Source organism: Muntiacus reevesi, chromosome 9 (genome assembly GCF_963930625.1).
Source record: "Muntiacus reevesi chromosome 9, mMunRee1.1, whole genome shotgun sequence".
Classification (NCBI taxonomy): domain Eukaryota; kingdom Metazoa; phylum Chordata; class Mammalia; order Artiodactyla; family Cervidae; genus Muntiacus; species Muntiacus reevesi.
The window spans coordinates 10,245,928-10,265,104 of NC_089257.1; the positions used below are offsets into that span (position 1 = coordinate 10,245,928).

Here is a 19,177-nt window from a genome sequence, read left to right on the forward strand (position 1 = left end):
CCTCTTCACTTTTTTCCACACCTCATCCCTCCTAAGATCAGATCTGATCACTCCAGTTTCCCTGTGAGTTCGCCAAAAGCAACAATTATCAGACTAACCAGCACTCAGAATTTCCGTATTTACCTTTGGCAAAGCACCAGCACCAATACCGTCTCATGTTGTTGTAGGGTGAACACCACTAGTAGCCACAAGCACATTCTGTGGATTTAATACCAGTATGCCCTGCAGATATGTCTGCAATCCTTTCCAGGGATGAAACCTCTCCTTCACCTTTGTGTTTCCTCTATTATTTATGATGGTTTCTGCAACTTATTTTCATCAATTTCTCTTTGAATACGAAATTGCCAAACACTAAATACCCAGTGTTCTTGTTCAGGGCATTCAACTTATTTCCAAAATTTAATACATTATTTTAAAATTTTTAATAAACTATCATTATTTGCTCAGTTTACAGGTAAATCTGTAATCTGATTTTCTTTTTCCTGCTCCTATTGGGCAAATAAGTTCACAGGAAGCTCAAAATGACCCTTGGACACATTTGAGACAAATACACTCCTGCTTCAGTATCCAACAGGGTTTGCTTCTCTGCCCAAGACACCAAACTCTGTAGAGATTCAAGTCCCTCCTACACAATGACCTAGTGTTTGCATATAACCTATGCATATCCTCCTGTATAACTAATCATCTCTAGAATAGTTATGACATTATAGTATTTATTACATTAGCACTAATCTAAAGATAATCTAAAGATTACCAAGATTTTTCCAGTGGTCATGTATGGATGTGAGAGTTGGACAGTGAAGAAAGCTGAGCGCCGAAAAAGTGATGCTTTTGAACTGTGGTGTTGGAGAAGACTCTTGAGAGTCCCTTGGACTGCAAAGAGATCCAACCAGTCCATCCTAAAGGAGATCAGTGCTGGGTGTTCATTAGAAGGACTGATGCTGAAGCTGGAACTCTAGTACTTTGGCCACCTGATGTATTGGAATTGGAAAAGACCCTGATGCTGGGAGGGATTGGGGGCAGGAGAAGGGGACGACAGAGGATGAGATGGCTGGACGGCATCACCAACTTGGTGGATATGAGTTTGAGTAAACTCTGGGAGTTGGTGATGGACAGGGAGGCCTGGCGTGCTGCGATTCATGGGGTCGCAGAGAGTCAGACATGATTAAGCGACTGAACTGAACTGAAAGATTAGCATTAATCCCTTTGCCTTATTTATTTCTCAATCTGTATCACATAATAGTGGAGGTTATCTAGTTGATTATAATTGCATGTTAAATATGAAAGAGTCCTTAGCCAGGGAATATGAATAATGCTTGAGCATGAGGTTTGCCTCTTTATTTTGATGACTATTATTCCCAGGTTATCTCTCTTTAAATGAGTACAACTAGCAGGCTTAGATTAAGGATAACTTTTTGTTTGGCAATTAAGGTTGATAATTGAGTCTGACCAATCTCAAGAGTTACTGATAGACAGGGAAGCCTGGCATGCAGCAGTCCATGGGGTCACAAAGAGTCAGACACAACTGAGTCACTCAACTGAACTGAGGGCTGGTAATACATCTGATTAAGTAGCTTCCATTTATAATTTTGGATAATATGGTTACAATTAGAAGGAGATAAAGCAGGATTTGTGATGTGTTAAAAAGAGAAACTAACATCCATAAATATTTTAAAATTGTGCGACTACCAAATATGCCAGTGTTAGAAACAAAGGATATTTAAAATGTACTTAATGGACAATTGGCCAGTTACAAATTTTAGTATTAGCCTGGTTCAATCACATTCTGTACAACTGTTATGTAATTAGAGTTGTGTATTTATCCATCTAATATTCATAATTTTCAGTTTGTTACATAGCAAGTGTTCAGACATGATTTGTTTAAAAGAATGGAATAACACATTCATAGATAATTAATAAAGTAAAAATTTAAAGGGGGCATAAAAAAATATAAATTAGCAATAAATGCTTGACTTTAAATTTGTCTTGTTTTAATTATCATATAGGCTTGCAAATAATATTGACCAAGAACAGAGAAAATGCTCAGCTTGATGGATGTGACAGAGTTTATTCTTTTGGGACTGACCAGTCATCGGGAATGGCAAGCTCTCTTCTTTGTCATTTTCCTGCTGGTCTACATGGTCACCGTGGTGGGTGATATCGGCATGATCCTGCTAATTAAGGTCAGTCCACAACTCAGCAGTCCCATGTACTTGTTTCTGAGTCATTTGTCATTTGTTGATGTGTGGTTTTCCTCCAATGTCACTCCTAAAATGCTGGAAAACCTGTTATCCGAGACAAAAACGATTTCTTACGCTGGCTGTCTGGTACAGTGTTTCTTCTTTATTGCTCTCGTCCATGTAGAGATATTTATTCTTGCTGCGATGGCCTTTGACAGGTGCATGGCCATCGGGAGCCCTTTGCTGTATGGCAGCAAAATGTCAAGGATTGTCTGCATCCGACTGATTTCCTTCCCTTACGTGTATGGTTTTCTGACTAGTCTGGCAGCAACGTTATGGACCTATGGCTTGTCCTTCTGTGGGAAGATTGAGATCAACCGCTTCTACTGTGCAGACCCACCTCTCATCAAAATGGCCTGTGCTGGAACCTTTGTAAAAGAATATACAATGCTCACACTCGCCGGCATTAACTTCGTATATTCTCTGACTGTGGTTATCTTATCTTACCTGTTCATCCTCATTGCCATTCTCCGGATGAACTCGGCGGAAGGGAGGCACAAGGCCTTTTCCACCTGCGGGTCCCATCTGACCCCCGTCGTCATATTCTACGGAACCCTCATTTTCCTGTATCTCAGACGTCCCCCGGAGGAGTCTGTGGGGCAGGGGAAGGTGGGGGCCGTGGTTTACACCACGGTGATCCCCATGCTGAACCCCGTGATCTACAGTCTGAGGAACAAGGATGTGAAAGGGGCCTTGAACAAAGTGATCAGCAAAACATTTTTAATAAAGTAAAGTTGTGTTACTTTTGTTCTCTGCATTTCATCCATATTCGTTTGTCAAAGATTATTGCTTAGTACACAGCTTTACAGAATTCACAAAAAGTAAGAACTATACCCCTTACGAAAAGCAAGAAAAAATTAAAATTCAGAGGGAAAAAGTGAATTTTCTCTCTTATTGATACAAGTAGTCAAGCTTAGCTAAAATTAATAGAGATTAATTTCTACATTAATTATCTACATTAATAGAGAAGATTATTTCAGCCCAAGTTCACAGGTATATGTGTTGACGTTGCTTACATCCTTTGTTAGAATAAAAGGATTTGTTTTTCTTATTAAAAAATGTAGTGATGAATTTAGGAAATACTTATCTATTTGTTTATTTAGATTATAATCTGAGGTAGAAGAAATAACAACATATTTCATTCAGTTCTCTAATGTAACTTCATAAAGATAGTGGTCTTGCTAATGTTTTTTATTTTCCTGAGGGGAAAGGAGAAGCACATGTGAACTCATTTCTGCTCACTTGCACGTGCATTATGGGCAACATTTCAAAGCTCTTTGCACAGAAATAAACTGGGAATTTTGTTCAAATTATAATAACATCACTGGGTAGTTGAGAAACTTAAGCCTGATATTTAATGTCTTTTTCAATGTGAAAGGTGAATCTGTTCAGAGACCTTTGTTTTGAAAATAAAAAGACTATGATATGTAATTCTTTTCCAGTATTTTTGTATTTAAGAAATACAACAGCGTGTCTCTCTTCTACTGATTCTAATAGCTGCTGTGTTTCAACTCCAAGGTCAACAGGATCCAACTGTGCACGTGTCATGTACCCCCGCCCAAGTTCCGTCATTCTAACTGAGAAGTAGATAGAATTAGTGAATGTGTCATTTTGCAAGTACAAAGCTTCAGATTTCTCCCCACAAATTAAATTAATATTCATGTAGATTATTGTGCACATTTTTTACCTAAGCATGATATTAAATATTAATTTCTTTTTACTTGAAAGAGGGACTATTTGGGTGGTCTATTTTTTGTTAGCAATGACACATCCTGGCTTAATAGTGTAAACATAGTTGGCTTCTCTCTTATAGCTCATTTCATCTAGTACAATGATGAGGCAACAGCTTTACAACTTGGACATCTGTAATGTTTCTATGTCTTCTGATATAAACAAACAAATAAACAAACAAATAATCTGATATCTTGACACAGAAACATATAGCCACTGAAATGTCACTCACACATTTAAATCATCACAAAATGCATAATTTATCTATATAGATGTAGATGTAAAATGAGAATGATGTATAGAGAACAAACATTTCTCTTTGTCCAGTATTATTTTTATTATGTTTATATATTTATTGTTGAATGTGCTGGATCTTCATTGCTGTGAGGTTTTGCTCTAGCTGTGGACAGTGGAGGGAACTTCTATTTGGGAAGGCTGACCTCTAGTTGCGGTTCATGGGCTTTTCATTGTGGTGGCTTCTCTTGTACCCCAGCGCAGATTCTAGGGTGTGTGGACTTCAGTGGTTTCAGCACATGGGCTCACGAGTTGCGGCCCCCAGCCTCTAGAGCACAGGCTCAATAGTTGTAGCGTCTGGACTTAACTGCTCCGTGGCTGCTGGTATCCCTTAAAAGCTTTAAATTACATTGAAAAATTGATTAGTAATCAGCAACTAATTTGGAATAGCAAGAGTTTTCCAATAAATGGTGAAATGGTCTTAGAGACAAAAAAAATTACTTTTAGGTCACCCAAACTGAAACATTAAGTAAGAGCTTAAATTCTTTAGAGAGGTTAAGTTTTGCATTACAGACACAATGATATTATTATAATTTAATCAAAATCCCAATTTGTTTACATGCAAATAGCTTTGAAATGTTGCCCATGATGTGTGTGTGAATGAACGGAAATGAGTTTGCGTGTGCTTCTGCTTTCCCCTGAGGAAGACTCACGCTGGACAAAGGACTTCCCTGGCGGTTCATTGTGAAGAAGGCCAGCGCAGGAAACGTGGGCTGATCCCTGATCCAGGAAGATCCCAGCAGCCACGGAGCAGGTAAGCCCAAATGCTACGGGATCAACCCGTGTTTGTGCATGCTTACTGGGAATACTTCATTCTGAGGATGGTATACAAATCCATCTATCTGGAAATGGAAGATAGAGGTTGTATCTTAGATTTTATATTCTTTTATTCTTTATTAACTAATATTAACTCCATATATGTTACTCATGTATAGGTATGTATGAGCAGGAGTAACAGAGAGATAGAGAGAGAGAAAGAGAGTGAGCTTTTCTTTAGAGATTTGATTATTGCAAACTATTAATGGAAGCAAAACTTTACAGGAATGTATTTAATAATAATTGTGCTTAGTATATTTGTTATGTAATAATGTATAATATCTATTTTCATACAAATATACCATGAATTTAATACTATAAGTATTGTGATATCATATTAAGATAAATAAATGAAAAGCAAAAGAAAATAATAATAAAATTTGTCCAAGTTCACAAAATAAGTCATGAAGCCAGAATTCAAACAAAGTCTGACAATGAAACCAGAATTCTATAACTGCAATACTTAGGATTTTCTCTTTCCTGATCTTGAGGGAAAAAGAATGTAGCTATTGGTAACTGAATTTAAAATGCATAGGGATACAATATGGGAAGTGTGTGTATATATTTTGGCCTGGAAATGGTGAAGAAAGTCCTACAAGTGCTTCTAATATTCCCAAACCGTTCAATTTTTTGAGACATCATGCCCTGTATGATTGGACCTGACCACTTCACCTCTCCTGTAAGTTTGTAATTGCTATCTATTTCCTGGCTAAGCACCACTCAGGTTTTCATATATTAAGCTTTTGCAAATACTTACCTGCCTCCTGACAAACCTGTATGCAGGACAAGAAGCAACATTTAGAAATGGACATGGAACAATGGACTTGTTCAAAATTGGGAAAGGAGTAGGTCAAGGCTGTATATTGTCACTCTGCTTATTAAACTTTCATGCAGAGTACATCAGGAGAAATGCCAGGTTGGATGAATCACAAGCTGGGATCAAGGTTGCAAAGAGAAATATGAACAACCTCAGATATGCAGAAGAAGCTATTATGATGGCAGAAGGTGAAGAGGAAGTAAAGAGCTTTTTAATGAGGGTGAAAGAGGAGAGTGAAAAAGCTGGTTTAAAATTCAACATTCAAAATACATCCAGGCCCATCACTTCATGGCAAGTAGATGGGGAAAAAGTGGAAGAAGTGACAGATTTAATTTTCTTGGGCTCCAAAATCACTGTGGATGGTGACTGCAGCCACACAATTAAAAGATGCATGCTCCTTGGAAGAAAATCTCTGACAAACATAACAGCATATTCAAAAGCAGGGACATCACTTGGTCAGAAAAGGTCCGTATAGTCAAAGCTATATTTTTTCCAGTAGTCATGTATGGATGTGACGGTCGGACCATAAAAAAGGTTGAGGGTCAAAGAATTGATGCTTTTGGACTGTGGTGCTGGAGAAGACTCTTGAGAGTCCCTCGGACTGCAAGGAGATCCAATCAGCCAGTCCTAAAGGAGATCAGTCCTGACTGTTCACTGGAAGGACTAATGCTGAAACTGAAACTCCAATACTTAGTCCACCTGATCCAAAGCGCTGAGTCATTTGAAAAGACCCAGGTAGTGGAAAAGATTGAGGGTAAGAGGACAAGGGAGCAACAGAGGGTGAGATGGTTGGATGGCATCACTGACTCAATGGCCGTGAGTTTGAACAAACTCCAGGAGATGGTGAAGGGCAGTGAAGCTCAGCGTGCTGCAGTTTGTGGAGTCTCAAAGAGTCAGACATGACTTAGCAAGTCAACAACAACAAGCTTTTGCAAAGCATTAACACTACCATTTTTTCATAGCTTTTTTTTTCCCCTGGCTTAATCTCAGTCCCCCGGAATTAGATACATCTTTCCAAATAAAAATTCTTCTACCATTAATCTTGAAAAGTGTGGAAGGGTGAAAATCACAAGCAGTCAGAGGCGCATTCTGTTGAATCAATGTCAGCATGCTCTGCTGACATGTTCATAATGTTTCTCAGGAATCTCATTTTCTTCTTTGTATTTCCTCTATCATTTATGATGTTATCTAAGACTTATTTTCTTTCAATAATTTCTCTTTGAATACTAAGCTGGCAAACTTTAAAAATACACTTTTTTTCTCGTTATGGAATCATCTTTTTCAAAACTTAACATGTTACAGGGAAGAAAAAATCTGTCTACCTGTTGGATTTATTTTACCTTAACCTTTGCTCCCTATGGCTTGTGTTCACTAAAAAGACAGTGTTTGCATATAATGGGCTTCCCTGGTGGCTCAGACTGTAAAGAACCCACCTGCAAATGCAGGCCATGCAGGAGACCCAGGTTCAGTCCCTGAGTTGGGAAGAGCCCCTGGGGAAGGGAACGGCAACCCACTCCAGTATCCATGCCTGGAGAATGCCTTAGGCAGAGGAGCCTGGTGGCCTTCAGTCCATGGGATTGCAAAGAGTTGGACACGCCTGAGAAAGCAGCCAGCACAAATAGCACATAATGGGCTGCCGCGGGGAACACGCCCCCATGCCTGAATGTTAAATCAAAGTGCTTCTGTGCAGGGAAGCCTTCTGGCCCTGTCCACCTGAGCCGGAAATAGGAAATTAACGCATGCCCTCCCTGAGGCCGGCTATTCCAGGAGACATTTGGAAGATCAATCTTTGTATTTTACTTCCTTACCTCCTCCCCCTTTGTTGCTGTTGTTCAGTCACTAACTCATGTCCAATTCTTTGCCATCCCATGGACAGCAACACGCCAGGCTTCCCTGTCCTTCATTATCTCCCTGAGTTTGCGCAAACTACTCTTCAGAAGTAACTGGCATCCAGACCCTGATAATATGGTTACTTTCGGTTATTAGTCTGCCATCTTCTTGCTCTGCCAGTTGTCCAAATAAAGCCGTTATTCCCTGCGTTAGCACCTGGTCTGTGTCCAGTTTATTGCCTGTCGTGGGGCAAGTAGGGCTTCCCATACGGCACTAGTGCTGAAGAACCTGCCTGCCTGTGCGGGGGACATAAGGAACCCGGGTTCAGTTTTTGGGTTAGAAAGATCCCCTGGAGGAGGGCATGGCCACTGTCCCTAAATTCACAAAGATTTAGACACTACTGAAGTGACTTAGTGCATAGGCAGGTGGTGAGTAGGGCAAGTCTGGACTCTGCAACACACTCTTTTTGTTTGTTTGTTTGTTTTGTTTTAATAAAATAGCATTGTTTGGGCAATTTACAGTTAGATCTGTAAGCTACTTTTCTCGATGCTGTTTCCATGGACTGAGGATGTCCACAGGCAGTTCAAAATGATCCCGCAACATATTTGGGACAGATAAAATCATCCCTAAGGATCTCAAGGGAGATTGGTTCCAGGATGGCCCTTCCCACCACTCCCCAGGATGCTGAAATCCACATGCTCAAGTCGTCCCTACAAAATGGAATCATATACTATTATACAGACCCCACGGACTGCAGCCTGCTAGGCTCCTCTTTCCATGGAATTCTTTAAGCAAGAATATTGTAGTGGGTAGTCATTCCCTTCTCCAGGGGATCTTCCCAACCCAGGGATGGAACCCTGGTCTCCTACTTTGCAGGCAGATTCTTCACTGCATGAGCCTCCAGGGAAGCCCATTATTATAATCTATGCACATCCCAATATATATTTTGTCATCTCTAGGTTACATGTATCCTTATAATATTTAGCTACGTCATTACCACTCTAAATAGTGACATTAATCTCCTTGTTTACATTGCTCTTCTTGTTTACTGTGCAGAATATAAGAGTGAAAGATACATAGTAAGTTTAAATTGCTTGTTAGGTATGGAAAAGAGTCTTTATCCAGGAAATATATATAATATATGAAGGTGTTTGAGTGATTTACCACTTTATTTTGAAGTCTACTGTGATCAGGTTGTCCCTCTTTAAATAAGTACAAGTATGAGATTAGACTAAAAATAATTTCTGATCCAACATTTAGGGATGATAGATTATTTGATTAAATGGTTTCCATCTCTAACCATGGAGAATATGATTATAATAAAAAGAGCTAATAGGATATTCTGAGTTATATTAAAAAGAATATTAACTGTCCATAAATATCTTAAAAATAGATGACTACAAAATATACCAGTATTGGATAAAAGGAATATTTAAGAAGTATTTTTGGACTTCCTGGTGGCTCAGATGGTAAAGAATTTGACTGAAATGCAGAAGACCCAGGTTTGAATCTGGATTGGGAAAATCCTTGGGAGAAGGGAATGGCTATCCACTCCAATATTCTGGCCTGGAGAATCCCATGGACAGAGGAGGCTGTGGGCTACAGTACACGGGGTCACAGAGAGTGGTGCAAAACTGAAAGACTAACATTTTCACTGTTTTCTCTTTCAGTCTTAGATAAATGGCCATTTATCCAATTTATCCATTTAAAATTTAAACGATTTTTAGTATAAGCTTTGTTCAATCACTTTTTGTAAAAACCATGACAACGGCAATGGGGTCTGTGTATTTTTCCATTTAGGTAACCTTCAGAGAGTTTGTTAAACAAAAAATGCTCAGAAATGATTTTCTGAAAGGAGTGTCAAAATACAGCCATAGATCTGTTCAATTCAACTGCTCAGTCATGTCCGACTCCTGACACCATGGACTACAACATGACAGGCTTACTGGTTCAACAACAACTCCTGGAGATTGCTCAAACTCAAGTCCATCAAGTCAGTGATAGCATCCATCCATCTCATCTGCTGTCATCCACTTCTCCTCCTGCCTTCAATATTTCCCAGCATCAGGGTCTTTTCCAGTGAGTCAGTTCTTCACATTAGGTTGCCAAAGTATTGGAGTTTCAGCTTCAGCATCAGTCTTTGCAATGGATATTCAGGACTGATCTCCTTTAGGATGGACTGGTTGGATCTCCTTGCAGTCCAAGAGATTCTCAAGAGTCTTCTCCAACACCACAGTTCAAAAGCATCATTTCTTCTGCACTCAGGTTTCTTTATGGTTCAACTCTCACATCCATACATGACTACTGGAAAAACCATAGCTTTGACAAGACAGACCTTTGCTGGCAAACTAATATCTGCTTTTTAATATGCTGTCTAGGTTGGTCATAGTTTTTCTTCCAAGGAATACTCATAATTATTAGTAATCAAAATAAAGTGTCCATAAATAACAAGCATAAATTAATAAACAATCAATACTTGTATTTAAAATTTGTTTCCTTTTTATTATCCCAGAAGTTTGTGCCTAATATTGACCAAGAACAGAGAAAATGCTCAATTTCAAGGATGTGATAGTTTATTCTTTTGGGACTAAGCAGTCATCAGGAATGGCAAGTTCTCCTCATCATTTGCCTGCTGGTCTACATGATCACCATGTGGGTAGTATCGGCATGATCCTGTTAATTAAGTTTGGCCCCAACTCAGCTGCCCCACGTACTTTTTTCTGAGTCATTGGTGTTTTGTTGACATGTGGTTTTCTTCCAATGTCACCCCTAAGATGCTGGAAAATCTGTTATCCGAGACAAAAACACTTTCCTATGCTGATTGTTTGGTACAGTTTTTCTTCTCCATTGCTCCTGTCCATGTAGAAAATTGTATTCTTGTTGCGATGGCCTTTGACAGATATATATAGCCATTGGGAAATCTTTGCTCCATGGAAGCAAACTGTCAAGGATTGTCTGTATCTGACAGATTATTTTCCCTTATGTATATGGTTTTCTGACTAGTCTGGCAACAATATTATGGACCTGTGACTTGTACTTCTGTGGGAAGATTGAGATCAACCACTTCTACTGTGCAGACCCACCCCTCATCAAAAAGGCCTGTGCTGGAACTTTTGTTATATACATATATATAGAAATATTATATGTATATAATCTTTATTATATACAATAGTTTGAATATAAAATGATTATTTGTGCCTACATTAATCTCACCTATTCTCTGGCTATAGTAGTCATATCTTATCCATTCATCCTCATTGTCATTCTACAGATACATTTAGCAGAAGGGAGGTACAAGGTCTGTCTAGTCAAGGCTATGGTTTTTCCAGTAGCCATGTATGGATGTGAGAGTTGGGCTATAAAGAAAGCTGAGCGTTGAAGAATTGATGCTTTTGAACTGTGGTGTTGGAGAAGACTCTTGAGATTCCCTTGAACTGCAAGGAGATCCAATCAGTCCATCCTAAAGGAGATCAGTCCTGAATAGTCATTGGAAGGACTGATGCTGAAGCTGAAATTCCAATACTTCGGCCACCTGAAGCGAAGAGCTGACTCCTTGGAAAAGATCCTGATGGTGGGAAATATTGAGGACAGGAGGAGAAGGCAATGACAGAGGATGAGATGGTTGGATGGCATCACCGACTCAATGGACATGGGTTTGGGCGGACTCCAGGAGTTGGTGATGGACAGGGAGGCCTGCCGTGCTTTAGTTCATGGGGTAGCAAAGGGTCAGACACGACTGAGAGACTGAACTGAACTGACTGAAAAAGAGTGAATGAAAAATATACAAATGAGATAATTTAGGGGATGGAGTGTGACAAAAACGGAGCATGCTGATAATCACAGAAATAAGAAGAGGCGGGATGCGTACAGAATGGTCAAAGATCTCTTTGAGGATGTGACTTTTCAGTTACGGGCAAGTAGCCAGCTATGTAAAATATTGAGGACAAAGAGAATGAAAATACAAAACTTACAAGAGGAACTATTTTAAAAAGTGTATAAACTCTGTGATTGTATCATGGCTCCCTCCAACTAGTAGCAACTCACAATTTGGAAGTTGATTAATCACTGTGAACTATTTTCCTACCCCTGAAATTATTCATATGGGAATCAAATACACCATAGAGAAAATGATTTGGGCACATAACCTAGGCACTGATATTTCAGTTTTGGTCTGGGTTCACCTGTACCCTATATTTTCATGATCGTAGGTCATCATTCTCTGATGACTCTCAGTCTAGCATTACTTTTATTAGAACTCTATGAGGTTAACATCACTGTAATAATTTAGCAAAAATAAGTGTCTAATACTTGTAGTATATGAATGCAATTGTCTGTTTTCGAGTTAAGAAACTAATAAATATTGCAATACTTACCTATAAGGGCTATTAAAGAAAATAAATGTGATTATATAGTCTTACGTTAGACTTTGTGCAAAGTCTACATTGATTTTTATATTATTTGAACTAGAATATTGACAAACATGACTCAAAATTTTCAAGAATAAAATTAATCCATTCATTTCTTTTAATTTTTCCATAGGCAATGCAGACTGGGTCTAAGTGAAGGCAATGCCAAATTTCACAGATGTGACAGAATTTATCCTTCTGTGGTTGAGCAGTCATCAGGAGCTTCAAGTTCTCTTTTTTGTGGTGTTTCTAGTAGTTTACATGATCACTCTGATAGGGAACATCGGTATGATTATTTTGATCAGCGTCAGCCCCAGCTTCAGAGCCCCATGTACTTTTTCTTGAGCCATCTGTCTTCTGTGGCTGTGTGGTTCTCTTTCAGTGTCACTCCAAGGATGCTGGAAAACTTGCTATCAGAACAAACCCACTTCCTATGTGGGGTGTCTGGTGCAGGGTCACTTCTTCAGAGCCCTTGTCCACGCGGGAGCATGTATCTTGGCTGTGATGGCCTTTGATCACTACACGGCATCTGCAGCCCTCCGCTTTACGGCAGCAAAGTGTCCAGGGCCGTCTGCGCTGGTCCCATCTCTGCGCCCTGCGTCTGTGGCTTCTGTGAGCCTGATCTGCACTCCGTGGACACGTGGCCTGTGCTTCTGCGGACACTTTGACATCAGCCACGGCTCCTGTGCTGGCGCTTCTCTTATCTGAGGAGGCGCCCACAGTGAAGAGCACACCGTGACTGTGGTTGCTGGGACTGAGTTCTCACGTTCCCTCTCCGTGTTCTCACTCCCTAGCCCGCATCGCAGCGGTCATGCCGCGCGCGCGCCCTGCCGATGACAGGAGGAAGGCGCTCTCCCCTGCGGGTCCCGCTGACCGATGCTACCAGGATGCGCGGGCTCCCGTCTTCATCCGTCTCGGGAGGCCCGCTGAGGGGTCTGTGGAGCAGGGGCAGCTGGTGGCTGTGTTCTACACCACAGTGACTCCCGTGCCGAGTCCCGTGGTCCACAGTTTGAGGAGCAAAGATGAGAAAGAGGCGGCCAACAAGGCAATCGTCAAGGCAGAGTCGAGGCAGCGCACCCGCAGGACACAGCTCCGTGTGTGCCGCTTCCTGTTACAAATGCCCAGGCATGTAAACTCCCTGTTTAAAGTAGGCTGTGTACAGGCAACCCTGACAGATACGAAGAGGGCCAGCCTAGCACAGCGACGGTTCACCCCGTGAGTGCACGCTCAGGACTAAGCCTCCTTTATCCACATGTGCGAACATACCAACACCGACCTATTGCTGTTGTCACAGTGAATGCAAATTTGTGCCAAGTGTAGTCATCATAACTGATAAAGACATGTGGATAAGCACATGTTAACTTGGAGGTATCTTAGTAAGAGCTGAACATGATTTCTTAGGATATTTTCTATATATAATTGCCTTTCACTTGTTTCATAAGTAATATATAATTTCATGAGAAAACAATAAGACTTCATCACTTTTCTATGAATATAACAGTTGATGGATTCTAATTTACCAAAAATAGCTTTCAATAACATTCATACATGCATGGACTTTTGAAAACAAAAATGTATTCAGAATCTTCAACTTGTGTCGTGAATCAATCAGAAGGTTAATTCTCAGTATCTATTGCTCTATAATTAACACTATTTGTGTTTCAAACAATCTGTTGACTCACCGTAATTCTTCTCTTTGGTTTGAATTTTGGCTAGTTATTTTTCTCTTTATTAATTTAAATAGGTGAAATATTTATGACTAAAGCCTATCCTGTCCTTCTCATAGTTTAAAAAGATGAAGCAATATGGATTTTTGTCATTTAAAATCTGACTTTTGATCAGAAGAATGTCCTGTTAAACCTTTGATTGCTATGATAAAGCTATTGTTTGATTCCAAATTCTTGTCACTAACATTACACTCTTAAGTCTGTGTTTAGCTGCTTAAGTCAAGTTTTAATAACTAGAGTGGGTCAACCAGATAAGAATCTCTGTAAAACCAAATGCCATTGCACTGGACATGTGTTAAAATGTGATCAGCACAGCTCAAACTGGTATCCATTGGGATCTGATTACAAGTTTACTATTCAATTTATGTTGATTGGTGTCCACTTAATCTACTTTCATTCTTATTATAAGTAGAATACATTTTTTGTCCTTGTTGACTCTTGCTAATAATACCAGCATAAAATCAGAAGCAGAAGTTATTTCTCATGAATGAGTTTATTCTTGTTTAAGGGCTAATTCAATTAAAAGGGGTGCACAATTGAACATGTGTAGAAAGACTCTGAGAAGTAGCATTTACTTGTGGTAATATCACTGGAAAGATGGATTCATTTAAGCACAGAAAATATTGTTACTCAGGCTAATTTACGAATTACCCACAAGCCACATTCCCTAAGATTGGTTCTGAGAAAAGGCAGATGGTGGGAGGAGAGTTTTTTTTCATAACTTTAGGTTCTGAGAAAGAAGAAAGAGTACTGTTTGATTAGTATTGGAAACTACATTAACAAAGTTTTTGTTTGTTTGTTTGTTTGTTTTTTTATGTTTGCAAATCACCCAAGTTTGCTTCTAATAAGTTGGTGTCAAGTATGAAATGATAGGCTGCTCAAGAAACAATCATATTGACAGAGATCATTATAACTTGACTCTTTAAGATCACATTTTCTGTGATCCTTATGGCAGACATATTCCTCAGGGTCCACTACTTTATATTTTATTTTATAAGTAAAACATTTGCCATCCAGCTGTTAACCTCCGTTACTATTGTCACTTGTCAGTGAGATACATAATGCTGTCCAGTCTTGGCAACGAGCCATCAGTAGAAAGTGATGCCTAAAACCTAAAGATCATCTTCTGTACGTTAAAGCGGACTTTTTTCTCTTCCTTGCCACTTGAAAATGTTGCCACTGAAATGATCACTTTTTAGACAAAGATGGAAACCACATGTTGAGGGTCTAGTTGCCTTTCCCAAACCCCTTAACTCATACTGCTGCCTGAATAAGGGAATAAATTATTAAGATACTGCATCTTGGGAGTTCACTTTGCTATAGTGCTATACTTGCTTTTATAATACTTTCCGTAAACACATCCTTGGCACGTCGCCTCTGCATCTAACCACTCACTAGGATGACTTTTACCTGAGAATGATCAAGTCTCTTCAGAAACTATTCTGGTATTGAGAGAAGGGCGTCTTGTCTTCTGTCTTAACCAGAAGGAGAAAAGCTCAACCTTCAGATCTATCTCAGATATTAGGTTATATATCCCTTTGTCCTAACTACGTGATGAGTCCTTGGGCTTGTTATGACCTTTAAGACTCCAGTTGTCACCTTAACTGGTTTTGGACCCCTTTTGACCCATCATCTAGGCCATTTCATTAGCCATTTTAGGTACTTACAGGTCTCTTTCTTAAAGTTAGGAAACCTCAGCTATTTTTTTTTCTGCCCTGTGCTTACAAGTGTAGATAAGATGTGTTTTCACCAGACATTTGAGCCAGCACATCTTTAACTGTTCTTACTTATTAGTGGGGCTTCCCCAATGGCTCAGCAGCAAAGAATCATCTGCAATGCAAGAGTCATGGTTTCAGTCCCTGGGGGAACATCCCCTGGAGAAGGAAATGGCAACCCACTCCAGTATTCTTGCCTGGAAAATCCCATGGACAGAGGTGCCTGGTGGGTTATAATCCATAGGGTCACACAAAGTCTAACACAACTGAGCATGCACACACTTACATGCACTTATAATGAGTGAAATTGTTCCCCCGAAAGATGTGTTAAGTTCCTAACCTGAAGAACCTCAGAGTTTGGTTATAGGGTCATTGAGTTATAGGGTCGTTGAAGATACAATTGTTAATATGAAGTCATACTGAAGTAAGGTGGACCGTTAATCCAGTGTGGGTGATGTCCTTACAAGAATGAAGAAATGTGGACGCAGATGTAGAGGGAAGAAGACGATGTGAAGACAGCAGAGACTGGAGTGATGTTTACAAGCCAGGGAATGCCTGGGGCCACGAGCGGCTGGAACAAACAAGGATGGAACCTCCCCAAGAGCTTCACAGAGAGCGTGGTTCCGCCAGTACCCTGACTTCAGACTTGTAGGCTCCAGAAATGCAAGAATATAATGTTTGTTGTTCTAAGTCAACGAGTGTGTGGTATTTGTTAACGCAGACTGATGAAACTAATATGTTTCTTCACTGTGTTGTCTCAGTGCTAGAACTTTGGTTTTACTTTAGTCTTTTTTAGCCTCCCAGGCTATCATCTTTCTGCTCTGAGAGCTCTTCAATTGTATCTGACTGTCTTTGGTAAACATGTGGTTTTGCAGCAACCTCCCCTGAATCCAGTGTGCTACCCAGAAGGGGCACCAGCTTCCTTTTGAAAGCTTCACTAACCTTTAAACCCTTCTCACACTGCCAGTCTCAGTTTCAGTCCTTACTCTGCAGTTTGCTATATAAACTCGATGCTGTGCTTTTAAATATTTAAATTATACTTTGGGAATTATTTAAAAAGTTAGCAATGACTAAGATGTTCTCTTTTCTTGAGTTTTATCTTTGGCAATTGACAGTCATGATTTCCAAGACTGATTTTTCTGCAACTGTGCTCCCTGATTCTGAAAGAAGTTGAATTAAGAGCTTGAAAATCAGGATTGTAACTCATTGCTTCTCTTCAGAATTTGTACAATGTACAGCCATTTAGAACACCTTGTTGCTGCTTTAGTGATGGCATATATTAAAAGCATATATTAAAATAGAGGCATATTTAAAATAAAGTTTAATATAAATAACAACATAGCAATTTTGACGTCTTCACATAAATCTGAAATCTAATTTAATAATGAAACGTGTACTAAGATAACTTGGATAAAATAAGCTAAAATGTTTCTGAATAACTTATACAATCATTGTTTTTTTGCCAGTATTTTTCAAAATAGCAGACTGTTCAGCATATTCAGGAGTGTTTTTGATTTTGCCCTACAAGAATAGCTCACAATATCACCCACATGGTAGACACCAAACATTTGAATCTGAATTTAGAAAAAAAGTACATTCCAGTTGACGGTTTAAGTGGGTCTTATATTGCATCACTTTTCAACCATCCCAACATAAAACTATACTCCTGACATCTGACAGCAACCACATTTATAACTTGGTTTTAAACTACTGCTTCCTGTCCCCTCAACCCTCGGTAATTTCTTCAAATTCCTAAAAGATAAAAGGATCTTAAGCTTTGCTGAGGGAATATAGGGTTATGTCTTCATTTTTGCTTTGATACAGAAAAAGAGAGTATGACTTTCCAAAGGCTGACACTGATTCCCAGATCTGCGTGGCGAAAAATTATATCTTTTTGAACAAAATGAGGTCCATGGAATTACAGAGAGTGACCAACAGAGAGTGAATCTAGTGGGAGGCAGATGCAGAGAAGAATGATTTTTAGCAGACAGGATGCAGTTGAGGAATGACTACTGCAGGAATGACGAGGGGATGGATGAGAAATTTACTTTACCACTTCCCTTTTTCTGTCTCCACAATGTATAAAATAGAAACATTTTTGAAAGCAGTGGCTAAATCTGATTATCAGTTAAATAGAAACTCTCCAGGTCAAAACTGTCAAGTGTCACATATGCAAATAGTAACAATTTGTTAAAACTGTGCATTATAATCTTTTAAACCTTTCATCTTACTTATAAATTATGTGAAAAATAGAACACATGTGCAAAGTCATTTTGCTCATATAAAAATGGTGAAAATAAAATTAACTTATCAAAGATAATAAAAACAAAATATCTGCATGTGGTGTAGTTCCAAGACAGTCAATGTTGCAAATTACATTCTAATGTTTATTAGAGACAGGAAATAACACTTTTCAAAGGCTTTCCTCAAGGCATTTTTTACCTCTTGGTTCCTCAGACTGTAGATCATGGGATTCAACATAGGAATGACTATTGTGTAGAACACAGAGGCCATTTTGTCTGTGTCAAGGGAATGGTTTGATTTGGGCTGCAGATACATGAAAATCAGAGTCCCATAGAATATAGTGACAGCAGTCAGATGAGAACCACAGGTTGAGAATGTTTGTGCCTCCCTTCTGCAGATTGGATTCTCAGGATGGCAGCCACAATGTATAGGTAAGAAATAAGGACCGTGCTCAAAGAGCTGATCATGTTGAACCCAGCAAAGATAAAAATCAAGATCTCTTTGAGGCTGGTGTCTGAGCAGGCAAGGGCCATCAAAGGGACATCATCACAATAGAAGTGATTAGTAACATTGGGGCCACAGTAGATCAATCGAAAATTCACAACGGTGTGGAGGAAAGCAACAGAAAAGCTGTATAAGTAAGGGCCAGCTACCAGTTGCACGCACACCTTTTGGGACATGATCACCATGTAGAGAAGAGGATTGCAGATGGCCACATAGCGGTCATAAGCCATCACTGCAAGAAGGAACATCTCCAAAATCAAGAAGCTCAGGAAAAAGTCCAGCTGTGCCGCACACGCATAGAAAGATATGGACCTGTGCTTGGTCAGGAGGGTCTCCAGGAACTTTGGGGCTATTGACGAGGAGTAACAAAAGTCTACAAAGGCCAGATTACTGAGAAAAAAATACATGGGCGTGTGAAGGTGAGGATCCAACCGGATTAAGGAAATCATGCCAATGTTTCCCACAGAGTTAGAGCATATGCCACTAAAATGAGAAGAAAGAGAAGGATCTCAATCTCTCTCTGGACTGAAAAACCCAAAAGAATGAATTCCATCACCCTGGTAATATTCTCTTCAATCATTTGTTCTAGTCTCTGAACTGCTGAAAAGAGACAAGTTAAAGACAGATAAGTTATCAGGAGTAAGGAATTGTCATCAGATCCCAAAACATGCGTGTTTTAACTTGAAGTAGAATAGCAGAACAAATAAATATATTCCATCTCAAACTCTTCCTGTTTGGCATTTATAATTTTCTGAAGCCAAAAATTGAGGTTTAATAAAAATAATGTTTATAAAGATATATAATATTTCAGGTTTAGATTATTTAAGCTATATTTAATAGTAGAGAGAATAGA

At 39.4% G+C, this 19,177-nt stretch overlaps 1 protein-coding gene and 1 pseudogene across 1 annotated transcript; one reads left to right on the forward strand and one right to left on the reverse strand.

Moving 5' to 3' along the window:
• Positions 1 to 2,039: 2,039 nt before the first annotated feature.
• Positions 2,040 to 2,972, forward strand: LOC136175059 (olfactory receptor 5M3-like). The gene has a single exon (XM_065945375.1). The coding sequence runs from the start codon at positions 2,040 to 2,042 to the stop codon at positions 2,970 to 2,972; it is 933 nt and encodes a 310-aa protein (XP_065801447.1).
• A 14,977-nt stretch (positions 2,973 to 17,949) lies between these two features.
• LOC136175557 (olfactory receptor 8U3-like) lies at positions 17,950 to 18,904 on the reverse strand (annotated as a pseudogene).
• Between the last annotated feature and the right edge of the window lie 273 nt (positions 18,905 to 19,177).